We start from the raw sequence: 22878 nt of genomic DNA, 5'->3' as shown, positions 1-22878 counted from the left end.
TGTTTGACCGGCTCGTTAATGGGGGAAAGTGCCAGGATCTGCTGTTCTGGGTTTTCTGATGTTTCATGAAGTGACGTAAAAGTGAATTTTCCAAGTGCCTCTTGTTGTTGGCAGCTTCTTGGCAGCAGAGAGCAAGTCCTAGGCTTTCATGTGTCTGAGAGTAACTCCAGGGGTGGCCTCCTTCCGGCTCATTAATCCTCGCATTTTTTTTTTCCTTCTTTTTTTTTTTTTTTTTGGAAGATGCATCCACAAAGTTCTTTGTTTTCAAAAGACTTTCACACCCATGAAATAGGGCTGGGAATCCCCAAGAGCTGTGATTTTTGTTTGTCTGGGTGAGACCAAAAATTCCCCACATAAATGGGATCAGGACTCCCCTGAATGAAATACCTATTTTGAAATTAAACCAGTCTCCATGTGAGGGGTGTGCACTTTGGGGAGAAATTGATCCCAATGTGTATTTTGATGCTTTTAAAGTTATATAGGCATGCATCGTTTGAGTCTTAATTACACCCTCAGACAGAAGGACCATTCTGTCAAGAATCATTCTAAAATACCCAATAAAGGAGGGTCTGTTGGGGCACAGCAGAAATGAATCCAACTAGTACCCATGAGGATGCGGGTTCGATCCCTGGCCCCGCTCAGTGGGTTAAGGATCTGGTGTTGCCATGAGCTGTGGTGTACGTCACAGATATGGCTTGGATCTGGCGTGGCTGTGGCTGTGGCATAGGTTGGCAGCTGCAGCACTGATATGACCTGTAGCCTGGAAGCTTCCATATGCAGCACCTGCCACCCTTAAAAAAAAAAAAAAAAGAAAAGAAAAGAAAACCCAATAAAGTTAGAAATCAAATAAGAATGCTACTCTGAGGTATTTATTGTTCTTTGTTTAGCATTTGCAGAGCAAATATGCCATGAGGTCCATCCTAACGCCCCAGTAATGTGGACTCTACAGTAAAGTTTCCATGTTTGTTTTAGCTTTTTCATTAAACTTTTTTATTTGAGAAATTCTCTCCTGGTATCTTCTATTTCTTAAAAAAGTTAAAAATCAGGGCACACGATAGAAAATAGATAACATAAACATGTCATATAATATGGACTAAATATACATAACTACTATATACAGATATAATGCCATTTCACTCTTTGTGGAATTATTTTCAGTGTGAAGGTTACAAGGACATGGCTTTGATTTTTTTTTTTTTTGTCCTGCAGCATATGTGTTGGTTACATTTATAGTGATTTTTATTTTTACTATGTCCCCCACTCTATGGTGATTTTTAAATGAGGATGCGTTTTTTTTTGGCTTTTTTTTTTTTGGCTTTTTAGGGCTGCACCTGCAGCATATAGAAGTTCTCAGGCTGGGGTTCAAATCAGAGTTGCAGCTGCCAGTCTACACCACAGCCACAGCAACAAAGGATCCCAGCCACATCTGTGACCTACACCACAGCTGAAGGCAGTGCTAGATCCCCGATCACTGAGCGAGGACAGGAATCGAACCCACAGAGAATGCATATTTAATAGGCTTATTTTCTTTTATTATTTATTTTTATTTATTTTTATAATGACTCATTTTTTCCATTACAACTGGTTTATAGTATTGTGTCAGTTTTCTACTGTACAGCAAGCTGACCCAGTCACATGTGCATATATACATTTTTTTCCTCACATTATCATGTTCCATCACAAGTGACTAGACATATTTCCCAGTGCTACACAGCAGGATCTCATTGCTAATCCATTCCAAAAGCAATAGTTTGCATCTATGAACCCTGAATTCCCAGTCCCTTCCACTTCCTCCCCCTCCCCCATGGCAACCACAAGTCTGTTCTCCAGGTCCATGAGTTTCTTTTCTGTGGTAAGATTCATTTGTGCCATATATTAGGTTCCAGATATAGGTGATATCATATGGTATTTGTCTTTCTCTTTCTGATTTACTTCACTTAGTATGAGAGTCTCTAGTTCCATCCATGTTGCTGCAGATGACATTATTGTTCTTTTTGATAGCTGAGTAGTATTCCATTGCGTATATATACCACATCTTCCTAATCCAATCATCTGCCAATGGACATTTGGGTTGGTTGGCTGTTGTGAATAGGGCTGCAATGAACATGTGGGTGTATGTGTCTTTTTCCAGGAAAGTTTTGTCCAGGTATATGCCCAGGAGTGGGATTGCTGGATCCTATGGTAGTTCTATATTTAGTTTTCTGAGGAGCCTCCATTCTGTTTTCCATAGTGGTCGCACCAATTTACATTCCTACCAGCAGTGAAGAGGGTTCCCTTTTCTCCACACGCTCTACAGCTTTTGTTATTTGTGGACTTGTTAAGGAGGTGGTACCTCATTGTCCGTTTGATTTGCATTTCTCTAAATCCCTAAGTCAGTGATGTTGAGCATTGTTTCAAGTGTTTGTTGGCATCTGTATGTCTTGCTTGGAAAAATGTCTATTCAGATCCTTTTCCCATTTTTCCATTGGGCTGTTGGCTTTTTTGCTGTTGAGTTGTGTAAGTTGTTTATATATTTTAGAGATTAAGCCCTTGTCAGTTGCATCATTTGACACTATTCTCTCCCATTCCATAAATTGTCTTTTTTTTTTTTTTAAATGGTTTCCTTTGGTGTGAAAAGCTTGTCAGTTTCATTAGGTCCCATTGGTTTATTTTTGCTTTTATTTCTGTTGCCTTGGGAGATTGACCTGAGAAAACATTTGTAAGGTTGATGTCAGAGAATGTTTGGCTATGTTCTCTTCTAGGAGTTTAATGGTCTTATACCTAAGTCTTTAAGCCATTTTGAGTGAATTTTTGTGTGTGGTGTCAGGGTGTGTTCTAGTTTCATTGATTTACATGCTGCTGTCCAGTTTTCCCATTGGGGTTGAGTTCTTAGGGTTTCCTATATATAGTATCATGCCATCTGCATACAGTGACAGCTTTATCTTTTCTCTTCCTGTTTGGATGCCTTTTATTTCTTTCGTTTGTCTGATTGCTGTGGCCAGGACTTCCACACTATGTTGAATAACAGTGGTGAGAGTGGGCATCCTTGTCTTGTTCCAGATTTCAGTGGGAAGTCTTTCAGCTTTTCTCCATTGAGTATTATATTTGCTGTGGGTTTGTCATAAATGGTTTCAATTATGTTATGTTCCCTCTATACCCACTTTGGTACGAGTTTTTATCATGAATGGATGTTGTCAGGTGCTTTTTCTGCCATCTATTGAGATGATCATGTGGTTTTTGACTTTTCTTTTGTTGATGTGGCGTATGACATTGATTGATTTGTGTATGTTTCACCATCCTTGTGCACCTGGGATGAATCCCACTTGGTCGTGGTGTATGATCTTTTTGATATGTTGTTGGATTTGGTTGGCTAAAATTTCATTGAGAATTTTTGCATCTATATTCATCAAAGTTATTGGCCTATAGTTTCCTTTTTTGGTGGTATCTTTGTCTGGTTTTGGTATTAGGGTGATGGTGGCATCATAGAATGTCTTTGGGAGTGTTCCTTCTTCTTCAACCCTTTGGAAAAGTTTAAGGAGGATGGGTATAAGTTCCTCTTTGTATGTTTGGTAGAATTCGCCTGTGCGGACATCTGGTCCTGGACTTCTATTTGTGGGGAGTCTTTTAATGACATACTCATTTCATTTCTAGTGATCAGTCTGTTGAGTTGATCTACTTCTTGACTCAGTTTTGGCAGGCTGTAAGTCTCTAGAAAGTTGTCCATTTCTTCTAGGTTGTCAAATTTGTTGGCATACAGTTGTTCATAGTATTCTCTCATGATTTTTTGTATCTCTACAGTATCCATTGTGATTTCTCCTTTTTCATTTCTTATGTTGTTTATTTGGGTTTTTTCTCTCCTCTTCTTGGTGAGTCTGCCTAGAGGCTTGTCGATCTTGTTTACCTTTTCAAAGAAATAGGTCTTGGTTTTATTGATTTTTTTTCTATTGTTTTTCGAATCTCTATTTCATTGATTTCCTCTCTGATCTTTATGATTTCCTTCCTTCTGCTGACTTTAGGTTTTGTTTGTTCTTCTTTTTCTAATTCCTTTAGGTGACGGGTTAAGTTGTCAATTTGAGATTTTTCTTCTTTTTTGAGGAAGACCTGTCTTGCTATGCCTTTCCCTCTGAGCACCGCTTTTGTGGCATCCCATAGATTTGGAGCAGTTGTGTCTTGATTATCATTTGCCTTGAGTATTTTTTAATCGCCTTCCTGATGTCCTCATTGACCCATTGTTTTTTTTAGTAGCATGTTGTTTTGTCTCCTCCAGAAGTTCCTGGACCAGGGATCGAACCTGTGCCACAGCAGCCCCCGAGCTGCTGCAGTGACAATGCTACATCCTTAACCCACTGCACCCCAGGGGAACTCCAGTGTCTAGAGACATGTTTGATGGTTAACATAGAGACGGGGTCGCTGCCAGCATCAAATGGGTAGAGACCAGGGTGGGGGTTGCTACCCTCTCTAGGGTTCAGGACGGCCCCCACCAGCAAGAACAGTATGGGTCCCAAATGCCAGCAGTGCAGTGCAGACTCTGAGAGACAGTGCAGACTCTGAGAGACAGTGCTGGAGGCTGATTGTCCTCTATTTGTGGGGCTTGCCTGATTGCCCCCCAAAATGAGGGAGTCAGTAAGATAGCCCAAAACATAGGACTGTGTTGAATGCCTGACCTGGACCTGGTGAGTGCCCAGAGTCCTGCTCCCCATGCTTGTCCTCTTAGATCCAGCTGGTGTTCTGCCTCTGTCTGGCCCTCAGGACCTTGTGGGGAGGTGCGTTTTGATAGAGACTTGATTATACGATGCAAGCGTGGCTTGTTGGTGGGATGCTGACTGCATAGTCTTTTTTCATTTTATGGGAGTCTGGTGAACTTACAATGTTGGGTTTGTTTCAGGGCTACAGCAGTGTGACTCAGTGATGTATCTCTACATTCATTTTCAGATTCTTTCACCATATAGGTTATTACAGAACATTGAGTGCACTTCCCTATGGCTTATACGAGGTCCTTGTTACTTACCTCTTTTATGTCCAAGAGTGTGTACGTGTTATTCTCATCCTCCCCGTTTATACCTTCCCCCAGCACCCTGGTTTCCCCGGATGCAACCCAAAGTTTGATTTTGACATCTGTCAGTTTGTTTCTATTTTAGAAATATGTTTTTGGGTATCACTTTTCAATTAGATTCCGCATGTGAGTGATATCATATCATACTGGGCTTTCTCTGTCTGACTAACTTCACTTAGTATGGTCATCTCTAGGTCCATCCATGTTGCTGCAAATGGCATCGTTTTTGTTCTTGTTCATAGCTGAGTAGTATTCCATGATATATATATATATATATACCACATCTTTTTTATCCATTCATCTGTCCGTTGATGCTTAGGTTACTTCCATGTTTTGGCGATTGAGAAGAGTGCTGCAATGACCAATGAAAGCCTGTATCTTTTCGAATTAAGAATTTTGTCTGGATACATGCCCCAGGAGTGGGATGGTGAGATCACAGCCTCCTGCTCAGTCTGTCACAACATGTGACCTAGAGATGCTCTCCTCCGCTTAGAACGAGAGAAACAGTGGTGTGGGCTCGACTTCTTCTACAAATTCACATCATACGTTCTGGGACAAATCTGCCCCCGGAATTCTACCTTTCTAGAACTCTGCCTTTTGGGGACTGTGCCAGGCCTTGTGTGGATTCACTCTTTTAATCCCCAGAGATTGGGAAACCCCATCAGTCAAGGGAGGCTCAGAACATTTCAACTCCTTGCTTGCTACCTGCTGGTTGCCAACTCTGGGCTGACGTGGGTGTAGCTTCTCTCTGGACCTGGGAATCTTTTCAGCAGCTCCGTGTTGAATGCCAGCATTACATGGCTATGGCGGGGACACGGACTGGGCCCCGTCCTTTGCAAATGGGCTCCTTTCCAGCTCTCCCTGCCCCTGTGAAGAAGGCAGGACACGCCATTGACTTAAAGCCCATGGAGGTGAACTTCTCCAGCCCATACCATTTGGGGCTCGAGTCTGTTTGAATCAGAAGTCGCTGGCATCTCGTGTGACCATGAGGAAGGCTCGAGTAGGAAGTACCAAGGCCGCTTTTAAACCAGAAGGGCTTTCAGGAAAACAGAGAATTCCACACATCACCTCATTGGTGTTCGTGCCTGTCTCTTCATTATTCAGAAATTGGATCACGGTGTGGCGGGAATCCAGAGGTTGTCTGCAGGCGAATTCGGGGATGGACGCAAACCCAGACATCAGCCCCAGTGGGGGACTGGGGTGGGCGATGCCAATTTGCACTCTCAGTGCTACAGTCCAGCCTTTCTGTGCATTGTCTTTCAACTGATTTCCCTCGGCCCAGGATGTCATGGATTACGGAATTTCCCCCCGAGGTCTCTGAGCTCCCTGATGGATCTGGCTCAGATACGTTTCATTAAAAAACAAATTATCCGCTTGACACCTTCCTTTTAACTATTCACGGAAATGGAATGCGTGGTTATATTCTCGTTCACAGACACTCTGAATAACCCACCGTGTCCTTAGAAACACATTCGTCTCTTCTGGATTGAAGAAGGCTTCATTTAAAGGGAGAATCCCCACAACACTTCATGTAATGTTTGCTGTCTCTTAGCTGTCATTGACACAACTCTTTGTTCTTGTGTGGCTTCTTTAATGTCATGTGAGCCACGCTCAACGGCACTCATGATTCGAAAAATACAAATCAAAACTATAACGAGGTGCCACCTCACCCTGGTCCGAATGGCCATTGGGAAGTCTACAAATAACACATGCTGGAGAAGGTGTGGAAAAAAGGGAACCCTCCTACATGGTTGGTGGTGAAAATGTAAATTGTGCAACAACTAGGGAAAACAGTATGGAGGTACCTCCAAAAAAGAAAAAAAAAAAAGAAGAAAAGAAAAGAAAGAATCACCATAGGATCCAGCCATCCCACTCCTGGGCACATATCCAGAGAAAACAATACTTTGAAAAGATGCAGCTACTCCTGTGTTCACTTCAGCATGCTTCATAATTGTCAAGACATGGAAGCAACGTGAGTGTCCATTGGCAGAGGAACAGATAAAGAAGATGTGGTCCCTACATGCAATGGAATATATTCCTCAGCCATAAAAAAGAACAGACTGTCATTTGCAGCAACATCAAAGCAACTAGAGCTTCTCATGCTGAATGAAGTTAGACAGGGAAAGAGCAAGAACCAGATGCCATATATCACTTATACGGGGAATCTTAACAAAACGATCCAAGTGAACTTACATGCAAAACAGAAAGAGACCCACCGACATGGAAAACAAACTTAGAGGTATCCCAGGGAAGAGGGGTGGCGGGGATAAATGAGGACCTGGAGATTAGCATATATCCTCTACTCTACATAAAAGAAATAAGCAACAAAGACCTACTGGACAGCTCAGGGAATCTGAAAAAGAATGGATCTATGTGTATATCACTGAATCCCTTAGCTGTACACCTGAAACCAACACAGCCTTGTGCATCAGCTATACCTCAATGAAAATAGGAAACATTTCCTATGAGCCATGGTTCATCTATGAGAATCGTCCTCTGAGCCACGTGGAGACAAATGGAGGAGGTTACCGTTTAAAGGTTGCCCCTCCCAGAGTCAACAGGAAGATCATACCTATGTTCCCATAAGCTGTTTCCATAGGCTGAAAGGTTTTCTATGAAAATTGGAATAGTAATGTCCACACCTTACTTTTTTTTTTAAGGGCCACACCTGCAGCATATGGAAGTTCCCGGGCTAGGGGTTGAATCGGAGCTGCACCTGCCTACCTGCATCACAGGAACGCAGGATCCAAGCCGTGTCTGCGACCCACACTGCACGCAACTCACGGTAATGCCGGATCCTGAACTCACTGAGTGGGACCAGGGATCGAACCCGCATCCTCATGGATACTTGTTGGGTTTGTTACCGCTGAGCCACAACGGGAGCTCCCTGGCTCTGCTTTTTAGAAGGGAACTGAGATGCTGGGTGATGATGTCTGGAGCCTCCAGACAGGTACCTATCAGAAGCCCAGCAGGAAAGAGGAGGCAGTCTCCCCCATTTCTGTTTTGTAATGTTCCCTTTGTGTCCACTGATCAGTACCCACGTCTCCTGAAGCCAGCCTGGCTTGGGTGCACACTTCCCTTCTGGGGAAGCTCTCAGGGCTTCACTCGTAGCATCTTGGGGGAAAGTGACCATTGTCTTAAATGTTTGGGGAACAGTGTTAAGAGGATGGCTGTCCATTGATGGGCTAGGCTGACCCATGATTGCAAAATGAGGGGATGGCGACGTAGTGCCCTGTGCCGTATGTACGACTTCTGGGATGTGCTTGTTCCTTCCACAAAGACCTGTGTGTTTCCCAAATGTTGATTTATCTCAGGTGATGGGGCTCCTTGCCAACCTTAAGTGCTGCTCTGGCTCGACTCTGCTGCATGGATGACCAGCCCAACAGGTGCATCAGCAAATAAGAATTTTTTAGGTGTGGCATTCCCACCGTGACTCAGTGGTAACACACCTGACTAGTCTGCATGAGTATGCAGGTTCGATACCTGGCCCCACTCAGTGGATTCAGGATCTGGTGTTGCCGTGAGCTATGGTGGAGGTGGCAGATGCGGCTCGGATCTGGCATTGCAGCTGGCAGCTGCGGCTCTGATGTGTCCCCTAGCCTGGGGACGTTCATATGCTGCAGGTGCCGCCCTAAAAAACAAAGCAAAGACTTTCCTAGGCTGACATCGAGGGTTCTATGGATGTCACAGCCAGAGACGTGTGTGTTTCGAGGGTGGGAGGGTCATTATCTCGCCTCATTGTCTTTGTCTGCTTCTTTCTCCCTCCAGGCTGACCGCTCTGCCTGGGACTTCTCTTAAGGAAGCATCATCCTCTGGAGGTGGTGGATAATCACCGCGTCCTCAGAATCGCCCGCGTGCTGGCATTCAGGCCCCGGATTGTAGGACAGCCGCTGCCGTTGGGCTCTGTCTATGACCCCTCTGAGAGGCTTGCTGGCGAGCCCACGGCCTCTCTTGGGTCCAGCTGCCCGGATCACGCCCCCTCTCCGCTGGCCAGCTTCCCCACTCAGTGTGCTTAGCGTCCCTGCGGATGCCGCGCTGAACAATGTCAAGACCCCAGGGACTGGTATGGCTTCCGCTGGTCTTCACTCCTGTCTGTGTCATGCTCCACGCCAAGGTCCTGCTGTGGGTCACCGCCCTGGCCATCAAGTTCACGCTCATAGACAGCCAGGCCCAGTACCCCGTGGTCAACACCAACTATGGCAAAATCCGGGGCTTGAGAACACCCTTGCCCAATGAGATTTTGGGGCCCGTCGAGCAGTACCTGGGTGTCCCTTATGCCTCGCCTCCGACCGGAGAGAGGCGCTTCCAGCCCCCGGAGCCCCCGTCCTCATGGACGGGGATTCGGAACGCCACCCAGTTTGCGGCCGTGTGCCCGCAGCACCTGGATGAACGGTCTCTCCTGCACGACATGCTGCCCATCTGGTTTACCGCCAACTTGGACACGCTAATGACCTACGTCCAAGATCAGAACGAAGATTGCCTTTACTTAAACATCTACGTGCCCACGGAGGACGGTAAGTCCTTGATTGGAGCAGAACACAGGCGCGCCCTCAGCCTCAGATGGGCCAGGAGGGTTTTAGAATGTCCTGTGCATATGCCGTTACTGTAGGCACGTCTTCTTCCCACTTCTCTGCACAGAGCATCCAGTCACTGGGCGGGATGCTCCTGAACCCACTGCCTTCTTGCCCTGTGTGGCCTTTGGAGCGTCGGTGTGGGGTTTCTTTGCAGAGGACAACCTGTGTGAGCAGAGGGTGTCCTAAGTTTTACCTGAATCAGCTAATAAAGGAAGGCATCTAGAGGAAATAGTAGAATTAAGACTGTCAGCAGACTGAACACTTTTATAAGCGATGGTTTCCTTTTGCTTTAATGGCTTAAGATATTTGTATTTTTTGTTTTGTTTTGTTTTGAGTTTTAAAAGGAACCGCTGATTGTTCTGAAAAGACCAGCAGGGGAGAGTTCCTGAAGCGATGGGAGCTGAAGGTTTTGCATCTCTGTTGTTGCTACCCATTTGAATTCTTTCCTTCCCCTCTTGACTGCCAGCCAGGGGCACACAGTCTAGTTATGGCAGGAAATAATGCGCTTGCTTCAACAAAATGCCCCCTTTTTGGGATACCACCGGTGACCGTGACCAGCCATAAAAAATGCTCCGCTTCCGCATTTGCGCTTGATCCGATGCGAGGAGACCTTAGCTGTCTCCTTGTTCCTGTCGATGTGAGATGGGCATGTTTTTCCAAAGGCCAGGCAGATGCATGCGAGGCTGCAGGAACAGCCCGTTTCTCATGGGTCGTGGGCACATGCTCTTCTTAGACAAGGAGAAGGAAAAGCAGAGAAGGGGATTTTCCTGGAACTTAAAAGAAGTAAATTGAGAAAAATCACAGACTTCACCATGTGCAGTAGAAATTTGGGGTGCCTCCTTGTCCTTGGCGACTTTTATGGGGACGTCATTTCTCCCTTTAATCCTGGGGAACTCTTTTGTTTTTTCAATGAGATGTGGCTGAAAGATCTGCCATTCGCAATTACAGGATTCAGTGTTCTCCACCCTTGTACAGCATCTATCTGTCATGATGCGCTTTCTCCCTGTGGCTGCAGAAAGGGGGTGTCAGCCCTTTGCATGAGAAACCAGGTCTGGGGTGTCATCCATGAAAAAGGTGAACTTCAGGGTATCAGCCATGGGTGTCTGGCCCTTGTTGCTATGGCAACAGATCACACGGTTCCCTTACAGGGTCTAGGTCAGCGTGGGATGGCACAGACTTAAACTGATGCTGGACCCCTCACGTCCATGCCCTGGGCTAGGCTGCCCTCGCACTTGGCGGCCCCCAAGGAGCCGAGGGGCGCCTCTGTAAGGTGATGGATGGCCCCATCCCAAACCATTTAGCCTTCTCATTTCATAAGACGGCTGGGTCACCATCTTTCTCATAAGGCACTATTCAAAGAAAGGAATACAAAGACAGAAAGGAGGGGGGGACCCCAAAACAGGTGTAGAGAATTGACATTGCTTGCATGGTTTCCTTGATGGGGGCTGGGTAACTTGCATAGAGTTAACCTCGGGAACAAAGAATGCACTTCAGATTGGGTGCCACCAAAGGAGAGGTGCATGCCCCCCCTCCACCGCCCTCCAGTTAGACCACCCCTGAAAACAAATCAATAGCTTCCTGGGTGACAGACCCATCCTTGGGCCATTGTGCGGATTGAAAGGACAAGCATTGAATAGGAATTTGGGGCTATGGAAATGTGAAAAATACTGCCTCATAGAAAAGCAATCTAAATTTGAGGAGAAATGAAGTGCTCCCTGCTTAGGTCTCTGGGGGGTTTGGAGGGCGTGTTTGCCTGCGATGTGTCACGCCGCCGTCTTGATGGGACAATCAAATCTAATGGGGGCCGAATAGGTAAAATCAATCTTCCTATAATTTATACAGAATGGAATTTTGCTGGTGAGTGAAGCTGTGTGTTGACAGGAACAAGACTTCAAAGCCTGTTGGGTCAGGAGTTTGACAAAAAAATAATTTGCATCAATTTGAGAATCAATACTGGGGTGTAGATATTTATTCATCAGTTATTATGAAGTGAGTAAACTCTGCTTCCGTAATAACCCATTGAAAGGATGGTATGCTGATTCCTTCAAAAACCTTCCTTTTTTTTTTATTACTACTTTTTATTGAAGTAGAATTGATTTACAGTATTGGGTTCGTTTCAGGTCTACAGCAAAGTGTTTCAATTATATATATATATATTATTTCAGATTCTTTTTCATTGTAAGTTATTAATAGGGAATACAGTTCCCTGTGCTATACAGTAGGACCTTATTGTTTAGTTTTGTGTAGTCATAGATATCTATGAATCCCAAACTCCTCATTTACCCCTCCCCCAGCCCTTTCCCTTTGGTAACTATTTTTCTGGTTAACTTGTTTACTGTGTCTGTGGGTCTGTTTGTGTTTTGTCAGTCAGTTCATTTGTGTTGTATTTTAGATTCCACACATAAGCAGCGTCATAGAGTATTTATCTATCTCTGACTGACTTCTCTCAGTCCATCCATGTTGCTGCCCATGGCATGATTTCATTCCTTTTCATGACTGAGTAGTAGTCCACTGTATATATGAACCACATCTGCTTTATCCACTCCTCTGTTGGGGGACACATAGGTTGCTTCCATGTCTTGGCTGTCATGACTAGTGCTGCTCTGAACATGGGGGTGCATGAATCAAAGACCTTCTGTGAGGGCCTGTATGAACTCATAGCACTGTGTTTCATGAACAGTGTGTATAGCTCTATTCAATATTTGGAATTCAGAATTCCACGTTGCTACTTCATTTTTTTTTTTTGATTCATTCTTGGGCATCGATCAGATGGTGTGGGTGATGAGCAGACGAAATGTCCCTACCAACGACAGTTCCGAGTTCCTGTTGCATGCCACTCAGGCGTCGCTTGTTGGCATGGCAACGGAGACAAGCATTCTTGAGAGACAGATGATTGTTGCAGGCAGAAAAATGTCTGGCCCTGGTGTTCCTGTCGTGGCTCGGCAGAAACGAATCTGACTAGTATCCATGAGGATGCAGGTTCAATCCCTGGCCTTGCTCAGAGGGTCGGGGATCCGGTGTGGCCGTGAGCTGTGGGTACAGGTCTCAGAGGTGACTCAGAATCATGTGGCTGTGGTGTAGGCTGGCCACTGCAGCTCTGATTCGACCTCTAGCCTAGGAACTTCCGTATGCCACAGGTGCAGCCCGGAAAACCAAAAAAAAAAAAAAAAAAAAACCAAAAGAAAGAAAAAAAGCAAAAAATAAAAATAAAAAAAAAGGAAATAATGTCTGCCGCAAAGAAGAGCAAGTCCTAAACCTGGGAACGTGTGAATATATGTTACTTTACAAGGCCAAGGGGGTTAAGGTAGCAGATGGGATGCTATTTGCTTGTGTATTGACATGAAGATGGGGGAAATATCTTCTGGTTTATGGGGGTGGGTCCTTATTTAATAACAAAGGTCCTTAGTTGTGAATGAAGGGGGCAGAGAGGAGATGAGAGCCAAGAGGGAAAGAGCAGAAGAAAAGGCACACTGGGCATGGCCTTTGAGGACAAGGAGGAGCCTGGAGTCTAGGGGTCTAGGCATTTGGCCGCTGCTTGAAGCCAGAGATGATAAGAAGTGGGTTCTCTCCTGGAGCCCCCCGAAAGCAGCACAGCCCTACTGACATCTGAGTTGTTGTACCCAGTGGTGCTCTGACCTTCCAAATGCCAAGGGCATAAGTCCCTGCCCTTTGAAACCACAGCATTGGTGGCAGTATATAACAGCAGCTTGAGAAAACACAGAGCTTTGCTAGCCTTGGATAGAATTTGAAAGGCATAGCAAAATATCTATATACTTTCACAGAAGACAATATACATAACACTAAAGAGTTGTTCATAGTTATTTTTATTTTATTTTTTAATTTTTTTTTAAGGCTGCACCCACGGCATTTGGAAGTTCCCAGGCTAAGGGTTGAACCACCCGAAGGGCTGTGACCTGCCACAGCAACGCAGGATCCGAGCCACGTCTGCAACCTCTGTCACAGCTCCTGGCAGCACCGGATCCTTCACCCACTGAGCGAGGCCAGGGATCGAACCTGCGTCCTCACAGATACCAGTCAGATTTATTTCTGCGGTGCCACGATGGGAACTCCACCAAAGAGTTGTTTAGAATGTTCTGAACTCCTACCCATTGTAATGCATCTGATGCTCTTTTTACCTCCCGAGGAGCTGGTGTACACGCATCCACACTCACTCGTTTTAATGCCAAGGAGTGAACATGTGGTGCTTTGCCTTATACGTATCAAGGAGACAAAACTGGTTCCCAGTGGCGAGTGGACATCTTGCAAGGTTTCCGACTTAACCTGTAGACAGTAGATTCCCAACTTTGGATTCGTTGTGTGAATACAATATTCTGGCGAATGCTACTCAGTTCTCCATTCAAAAGATACACTGATTTTATGCAGGAATGTGATGAAGGGACATAGACAGGTTCCCAGGAATCTGGAACAGAAGTCCAAGGGAGGTGTCATGAAATAGCGTACAGCCAAACCTCCACGTGGTCCTCCTTTCTCATCTGTCCCCCCAAAATGTCACCATGGCAGCCATCCCTCTAAACGTCTCTTTTTTTTTTGTGGTTGAGCACAATCTTTCGGGCTCCCTGTTCGCTCTGGACCTCAAGAGTCTGATCTGTTCTAGGGAAAGGGATGTTGTGCCCATTCGAAAAATCATGTCTTGATGGATTTATTTGAGAGAAGGGCGGTTCATTCGTCCTCCCCCAGCCCCGGTTTCACTGAGATGTAGTTGATACCCATCGCTGTGTAAGCTGAAGGCGCACAGCCTGATGGCTTGACTTAGGTTGGGAAATGAGCACCATAGTGCGTGCCGCTAACATACACATTCTCGTGTGGGTATAAGAAAAAGGAGGAGAGGGTTCCTGTCGGGGCTCAAGTGGGAATCCCTGAGGACGCAGGTTGGATCCCTGAGCCCAGTCAGGGGGTTAAGGATCTTGCATGGCTGTGAGCTCTGCTGTTGTTTGCAGATGCAGCTCAGATCTGGCATTGCTCTGGTTGTGGCGTAGGCTGGGGGCTACAGCTCTTATGTGACCCCTGGCCTGGGAACTTCCTTATGCCATGGGAAAAAAAAAAGACAAAAAAAAGAAGGAAATGTTTTTTCCTTGTGATGAGAACTCTTAAGAATTATTCATGACATCTTTCCTGCGTCTCTTAGAGCCATGATACCTACAGTCATCAATAGTGCATGTGACACCCCTAATACTTAGATCTTAGATCTGGACATTTGTACCTTTTGATCAGCTTCTCTAGTTCTCCATCTCCCCACCCTCATCCTGGCTGCAAAGAATCTGGTCTCTCGTTCTATGACTTGGGTGGTTTTTTGCTTCTCTTTGGTTGAGATTCCACGTCTCAGTGGACACGGTATTCACCTTGTTCTCATTTCTCAAGGTCTGTCCACATGGTCCAAGGTAGTATGAATTTCCTTTTTCATGGCTGGCTAATACTCCTTTCTGTATCTACACCACACCTTCTTTATCCACTCATGTCTCAGTGGACACTGAGGGTTGGATCCATGTCTTGATTATTGTGGATAACGCTGCTCCGAACATGGGGGTGAAATATCTCTTCTGTACCCTTTCTATTTTATTTTATAATTTTAAATGTAATTTAGTTTTCCTATTTGACTAATTTAATCTTTTTAGGGCTGCACCTGTGGCATATGGAAGGTTTCCATGCTAGGGGTCGAACTGGAGCTGTAGCAACCAGCCTACGCCACAGCCACATCCAAGCCACATCTGAAACCTACACCACAGCTCACAATAACGCCAGATCCTTAACCGGCTGAGCGAGGCCAGGCATTGACCCTGTGTCCTCAAGGATACTAGCTGGGTTCATTACCGCCGAGCCATGACAGGAACACCTCTGTATCCTTTTTAATGAACACTGCGTCCACTCCTTCGGCTTGGCTTGGAGGATCAGTCAAGAACTTGCTGCCAGGATGCAAACACCAGCTTGCCCCCTTTCCCGTTGAGTGATTATGGGCTGGCTGAGTAACCTGGCTGGTACATGGCTCAGTTTCCTCATGTGTGGTAGAATGTCCTAAAACATCAAAGATATGGACCCACTTGAGGTCTTGGTAATGTGATGCTAGTGGGGTATAATTCGTAGTGGAATAGAGAACCAGAACTTTTCAGCTACATTGCATATGCATATTGGTATTTTATATATATATGTATTCTATATATGACATATAAATTATAAATATATAATCCCATGCTTAATCAATGTGCATCTTCTGTAATGTCAGTTTGTACTGTCATCCTGCTGGAGGTCAGCTTAAGAAGTGGGAGCAGAGGACATCCTTTCTGACAGATCCTGGCATGGCTCTAACAGAAGGAAATTTGGAGGAATGGCCTTGAGGGTTTGGCTGCACCTGCGGCATATGGAAGTTGCCGCGGCTGGGGATTCGAACCTGCACATCGGCAGTGACCCGAGCTGCCATAGAGGCAACGCTGGATCCTTAAGTTCCTGCGCCAGAGTGGGAACTCCTAGAATGACATTTTTTAAAAAAAGAAGAGCATATTATCTTGTTCTGTTTTATTCCCCAGCTTTGTCTTTTTCCAGCCTGAGTTGTCAAAGGGATTTTGAGCCTCCTCTGTGACTTACAGAAATTTAATCATCCAGGAAACATTAAAATTCATTTCTTGGAAGGGACCCTCAGAACATTCAAAGACAGTAGAACTACTCTTTTTTTTTTTTAAATGTGAGATCACGGGGAAATGAATTTTCTTTCTCTGCTTTGTCAAGTCACAGATAGTTCCGTTGGGTGCAGAGAGGGGCAAATCTAGGTGAAAAACTAAAAGTGGACTCCATTACCACCGTGAGCCAGATGTTTTCCCAACAACATCAACATGCGACTTGGTAAAAAAATCATTATAGGATCCCCATTTTGGTCTGTCACTGGGGTGTTTGATGTGGTGTAGACACAGCTTGTAGAGGGAGCGCATGCTGAATGGTGATTAAATATATATCTCCCTGACAAGGATTAATTTAAAATAATTTAGTATTTGGTGAACACGGTTAAACTGCAGTGGAGTTCTGACCCCGTGTTGTCTCTCCCAGCTCAAAAGATGCACCCAAAGAAAAATAATCTGGGGGAGGGTATAGAATTCCATATGTTGAGACGAATTCGGTGTGACGAGGTATAATACTTACACCTGTTTGAATAACGTAGAAAAACGCTTCTGTAAAGCAGAGCATTTTCCTTTACATGCCTCATTTCCCAGAACATGAATTTTAACTCCATTCCATTTGCAAATTGATAGCTGTTTTTTACAATGAGAATGAGTCGGCATGGCTTTGGGTATATTAAAATGCAACTTTGCTGTCCTTGCATATGATAAGCCATGTTACAAAATAACTGTTGGAGACAGAAACTTGAGGTGTAATTAGTCTGTTAGAATGTGTGTTTGTGCCCCCAGATTTCCTCGTTGTTTGCTTGTGCAGAATCTTGCCCCCCAGGACGTGTGATAACTTCATTTGTTGCCACAGACTCTGCCGGTTTGGGCACAGTTGTTTATTTTATACCTACTTTTGGCCAAACCTTCAACCCCTTTCAGTATTTAGTGGCCTCAGGTATGAATAATAATAGTGCTACCTGAATATATATATATATATATATATTTTTAGCATTATACTGATTTTGGAGTAAGCTACTGTGTAAGAAATAATCATAGGAGCCCCTGTCTTGGCTTAAAGGGTTAAGAACCCAACATAGTGTCCGTGAGGATGCGGGTTCGATCCCTGGCCTCGTTTCAGGGGTTAAGGATCCAGCATTGCCATGAGTTGCGGTGTTAGTCCCAGATGAGGCTCCCGTCTGGTGTTGCCATGACTGTGGTGTAGGCTTCAGCTCCGATTTGACTCCGAGCTCGGGAACGTCCATACGCAGGTGCAGCCAGAACATGAAAATTAAAAAATAAAGAATGATAAAATACAAACGATCGGTGTATCTTATCATTTTAACTGTATGGTAATTCGCCGTTTCTCTCCTGATAGTATCTGTCATTGGATGAGATGAAGTTCCTTGAGTGCTATGACTGGGACTTGGGCTCTGTCTTGAGTTTGGTTGGTTGTCCTAAACCAGGACGTTGCCATAATGTAATAATTCCATGTTTTCTGCTCTGTGGGGATAAGTCCTCATTCTGGGCACGGTAACACCCAGTCTGCGGTGCGAGCAAGCAGAAGCTGAGACTTCATTAGCTTCAGATGTAAGGACCATGGAGCATCCAGGAGGTGCAGAACAGCAGCCCCGCATAAATAAATCAAACCTGCACCTCACTGGCGAGCTTACAGGCAATGGAAGCAGAAGGAGTCTGTAAAAGAGTCATCTCTTCATGTCCGAACCACTGGCTAAGATGAAATGAAGATGAGGCGAGGGAGTCGTTATCGTATGCATGCAATCACATCGTCCGGATTTAGGCTTAGAGACGCACGTGTCCCCACACTGGAAGCAGATCAGAAGAAAATGAAAAAGAAGACTTCCTGTTAGAGGTCACAGGTCTGATGTATTTTGGGTGGCAAAAGTGGGCTTTGGTGTCTTCTGTGTGATGCGTGGGTAGGACGTTAGAGGAAAACCCCTGAGGGAAAAAAAAATCCGTAATTCCCTTATGATCTAGGGTGTTGGATGATTTTACTTCTTCCTGAAAAGCCAAATGGCACATGAAAATGTCTCTCCTGTGCTGTGTGCTCTGAATTCCCCAGCAGTCTGCAGTTTCCCTTAATCAAGACCTGGTCTTGTCTCCTGGGAATGTGGTTCTGTGTACGATAGTCAAGTTTGCCCCAGGGATGGTGCGTGTTCCCATCAGAAAAGAAAAAAACACTTTCACAATAGCCAGGACATGGAAACAACCCAAATGTCCATCGGCAGATGTTTGGGTTAAGAAGATGTGGTATAGATACGCAAAGGAATACTACTCAGCCATCAAAAAGAGCAAAATCATGCCATTGGCAGCAACGTGGATAGAACTAGAGACTCTCATCCTGAGTGAAGTAAGTCAGAAAGAGAAAGACAAATACCACATGATATCACTTATGTTTGGAATCCAATATATGGCACAAAGGAACCTTTCCACAGAAAAGAAAATCATGGACTTGGAGAACAGACTTGTGGTGGCCCAGGGGGAGGGGAAGGGAGTGGGATGGACTGGGAATTTGGGGTTCATAGATACAAACTATTGCCTTTGGAATGGATGAGCAATGCGACCCTGCTGTGTAGCACTGGGAACTCTGTCTAGTAACTCATGATGGAGCATGATAATGTGACAAAGAAGAATGTATGCATGTATGTGTAATTGGGTCACCATGCTGTACAGTAGAAAAAAAATAACGTATTGGGGAAATAGATAAGATCGATGGGTCTCAAGCAAAGAAGCTTTTATCCTTGGTTTCGACAAGATAGGAACACTGCAGGTTCCAAAAACACTCCTCTGCTTTTTGCAGAAAATGGATGTTTTGAGCTGGGTTCTGCTCCCTCTGTGGTCGAAAAGTAAACATCCAGGGTTCACCGACCGTCCCATCTTTGCTGCTGTATGTATATTTCTAGAATTTATTTATTTTTATTTTTTTGCCTCTTGAGGCTGCCCCTGTGGCACATGGAAGTTCCCAGGTTGAATCAGAGCTGCAGCTGCCAGGCTATGCCACAGCCACAGCAGCAGGTGATCCGAGCCATGTCTGCCGCCTACGTCACAGCTCACGGCGATGCTGGAGCCGTAACCCACTGGGTGAGGCCAGGGATCAAACCTGCATCCTCATGGATCCTAGTCGGGTTGGGTACCACTGAGCCACAACAGGAACTCCTTTTCTGCTGTATATCAACGGGCGTTTTAATGCAAGCCAGATAATCTATTGATCTCTGGATCCCAACTCTGACTCTTGGTGTCTTTTCTTCTCTCCTTACTCTCTTAAGAGCCGCCTTCGGTGATTTGTTTAAATAATGATGGATACATCATGATTTGCGCTTGCCGAGCACAAGGCTCTGGGGGCGTCCAAGGGCTGATGTGCAGGACTGTGGGTTTTTTGATGGGAAAGTTAATGAGCTGCAACAGAAGCAAAAGTTCCAGAAAGGGGCCAGTAGGCAGAATGAATCCAAGTAGGCCGTGCTTTGGAGGTTTCAGTAAAAGAATTTGAAAAATGGAGTTCCTGTCGTGGCTCAGTGGTTAACGAATCTGACTAGGAACCATGAGGTTGTGGGTTCGATCCCTGCCCTTGCTCGGTAGGTTAAGGATCTGGTGTTGCTGTGAGCTGTGGTGTATAGGCCAGTGGCTACAGCTCCAATTCGACCCCTAGCCTGGGAACCCTCATATGCCACAGGTGGAGCCCAAGAAATAAAGGCAAAAAGACAAAAAAGAATTTGAAAACTGACGTTTTTCCCATCAAGGATCCATGATAGAAAGGTGTTCACCAGTCTGGAGATGAATATGCCAGGCAAATACTCCTGTGTTGTGTGAGGAAGAGATGCTTTCCAGAGTTCCCGTGGTGGCTCAGCAGCAACGAACCCAACGAGTGTTGATGAGGATGCAGGTTCGATCCTGGCCTCGCTCAGTGGGTGAAGGCTCTGGTGCTGCCGAGATCTGTGGCCCTGTTTTCTCCTTGCAGACTTGAAAACCACTTCCTATTCCTTTCGCAGAGGAGGCCACAGTCTTTAGGGCATGACGCTGCTTGGCTTCCTTTGTTGGACAAAGCAAGACAGCTGTTTTCTTCTTTGCCCAAAACTGTTTCCATGTTTCTCTTTAACACCAGTGGACAGAGGCCGCATTTCAGCAGCAAAAGCATAGATTAAATCATTGCTAATGACATCGAGGTGAATTCCAGGCTTCAATCAAAACTGAAAAATGGGGAGTACCCATCATGGCTCGGGGTGACCCATCATGGCTCTGGCTAGTATCCATGAGGACACATGTTCTTTCCCAGTGGGTTAAGGATCCTGTGTTGCCGTGAGCTGTGGTGTAGGTTGGAGATGTGGCTCGGATCTGGTGTGGCTGTGGCTGTGGGCAGCTACTGCTCTGATTCAACTCCTAGTCAGGGAACTTCCATAGGCTGCAGGTGCAGCCTAAAAAAAAAAAAAAGAAAGAAGGGCTTTCTGAGCTTCCTAAAACTAAGCTTGTTTGTTGCTTCTCATGATGGACCAAGACATAAAAAGTGCAAAATGGGGAAGGAGGGAGAGATAAAACCATGACAGAACGATAGGAAGGTGCTTTGATGGTATCATTTAACATGCAAAGTACTCACTTGGGTATCCTTTGCATTGTTATATTTTTGACACTGGAGGATGCATAAATGGAATTCCATCCAAAGGGATACCCATGCACATTTTTCTTCTCACCAAACTAGGCAGTAAGGTTCAAGCAAAGAACACGAGGTCCCATTCTGACCCAATTCATGTGTCCTTAGTGCCCTGAATTTAAAAAATTCATGAACGGCTTTCCTGCTCTCCTCCCAATTTGCATCTGGTGAGATTCTTTTATAACTGTATGCTCTAACGTATCACATCTGGGTAACTACTTTGAGATCAAGTTATGCCGATGGTTTATTTTTTTAAAAGAACAGATTAAAAAAAAACAGAGTAGCAAACCTGAGAGAAAACTCTGTTCGTTGAGAAAATTAAACTGGTAAAAATATATATGCTTAGGAGCTCCTGCTGTGGTATAGCAGGAACTGTGGCACCTCTGCCGGGCCAGGATCCCCAGCCTGGAACAGTGGGTTTAAGGAACTGGTGTTCCCGCAGCTGCAGCCTAAGTCTCAGCTGTGGCTCAGATCTGATCCCTAGCCCAGGAACTCCACGTGCTGGGGTGGCCAAAAAAGAAGAAAGAAAGAAAGTTTCGAGGAGCTATTTTCTGTTGAGTTTAAATCAGGTCATGCGCTCATACTCCACTGTAGCACCTGGTAGAAGGATGCTTGCATTTCATGTTGTTTGAAGAAAGGCACTTGGGGATTGCATATCATACCAGCCAGTCTCACGTGACCGAGAGTGAGTGCTGGAAACAGACATTTCCATCACAGAATTGTACCATCGTCCATGTAGAAGGAGCTGTACCAGCCTGTGACCCAGACTCCTTCTCAGTTTCTCTGTTCAGTCACCCCCTGAAGCTCTAAGCAGAGATGAAAAGCCGATGAAAAGCTCTAAGCAGAGATGAAAGATCCTTCCCATTCTTCCTAGTGTTGGGATCCAACCATTCTACCTGTCTCCACCCCTAGTAGACTGCAAATACTTCGAAAGCAGGGGTCATTGGTGAATTTAAGGAATGAACCCTCTGGGAGTTTCCGTGATGGCTCAGCAGTCACGAACCTGATGAGGATCCATGAGGATGTGGGTTGGATCCCTGGCCTCCCTCTCTGGGTTAAGGATCCGGCATTGCTATGAACTGTGGTGTAGGTTGCAGCTGAGGCTCGGATCTCACGTGCCTGTGCCTGTGGCTGTGGTGTACAGCCCTGACTCAACCCCTAGCCTGGGAACCTCCATGTGTTGTGGATGTGGCCCTAAAAAGAAAAAAAGGAATGAACCAGCTACTTGAATGCATGGAACAAACGGACAAGCTGCCAGTCTCTGGACCTGCAGCCCTTTTGGAAACTGGCCAGTGGGGGACATTTGCAGCTTCGTAAGAGAGTTCCTTTCCCTGTTTGCAAGAGCGTGTGATCTGTACACGTGAAATCTCTCCAAACAGGGCTGTAAAGACAGGCTGAAGGGGGATTGCTTCCTCTCCTAGCTGATTGCTTTGGAAATCTTTAAAGACAAGGTCTTAGGTTTCTTCCTCCTTGTATTTTGCAATACAAGGGTGAAAAGACCCTCTGACCCTCCTGCCTAGCTTATGGCAGTACAGCAGGTAGGCTCTCAGTTAACTATATTAATCTTATGTGTATGTCTTGGTTCCAACAGTTTGTCCTTCCTTCCTTCCTTCTTTTCTTTCTTTCCTTCCTTCTTTCCTTTTCTTTCTTTTTCTTTCTCTTCCTCCCTCCCCCTCTCTCTTCTCTTTTTCTTTCTTTCTTTTTTCCTTCCTTCCTTCCTTCTTTCCTTTCCTTTCCTTTTCTTTTCTTTTCTTTCTTCTCTTCTTTCCTTCTTTCTCTTTCTTCCTTTCTTCTCTTTCTTCTCTTCTTTCTTCTTTCTTTCCCTTCTTCCTTCCCTCCCTCTGTCTCTCCCTCCCTCCCTTTCTCTCTCTCTCTCTTTCTTTTTTCAGCATTTTACTTCTTAATGTATAGATTGCATTCATTGAGAGGCCAGGACTAGGAGCATCCTTTGTAGAAGGCTGCTAGCTGGAACTGCCTTCCCTTAAAAAAATAATTTTTATA

At 45.2% G+C, this 22878-nt stretch overlaps 1 protein-coding gene across 2 annotated transcripts in view; it reads left to right on the top strand.

Annotated features, from left to right (window-relative positions):
• The first annotated feature begins 8805 nt into the window (after positions 1-8805).
• The window catches only part of NLGN4X (neuroligin 4 X-linked), a 309371-nt gene continuing 295298 nt past the window's right edge, over positions 8806-22878 (top strand). For both annotated transcript variants that reach the window (XM_047765438.1, XM_047765437.1), the window contains exon 1: positions 8806-9546. In XM_047765438.1, coding sequence (XP_047621394.1) covers positions 9075-9546 — 472 coding nt within the window. In that variant the 5' untranslated portion in view covers positions 8806-9074. The remainder of the gene's footprint in view (positions 9547-22878) is intronic.

This window comes from Phacochoerus africanus, chromosome X (assembly GCF_016906955.1).
Source record: "Phacochoerus africanus isolate WHEZ1 chromosome X, ROS_Pafr_v1, whole genome shotgun sequence".
NCBI classification, from domain to species: domain Eukaryota; kingdom Metazoa; phylum Chordata; class Mammalia; order Artiodactyla; family Suidae; genus Phacochoerus; species Phacochoerus africanus.
The sequence above is the reverse complement of the archived record's forward strand: the minus strand, read 5'-3'. Positions and strand labels throughout refer to the sequence as shown.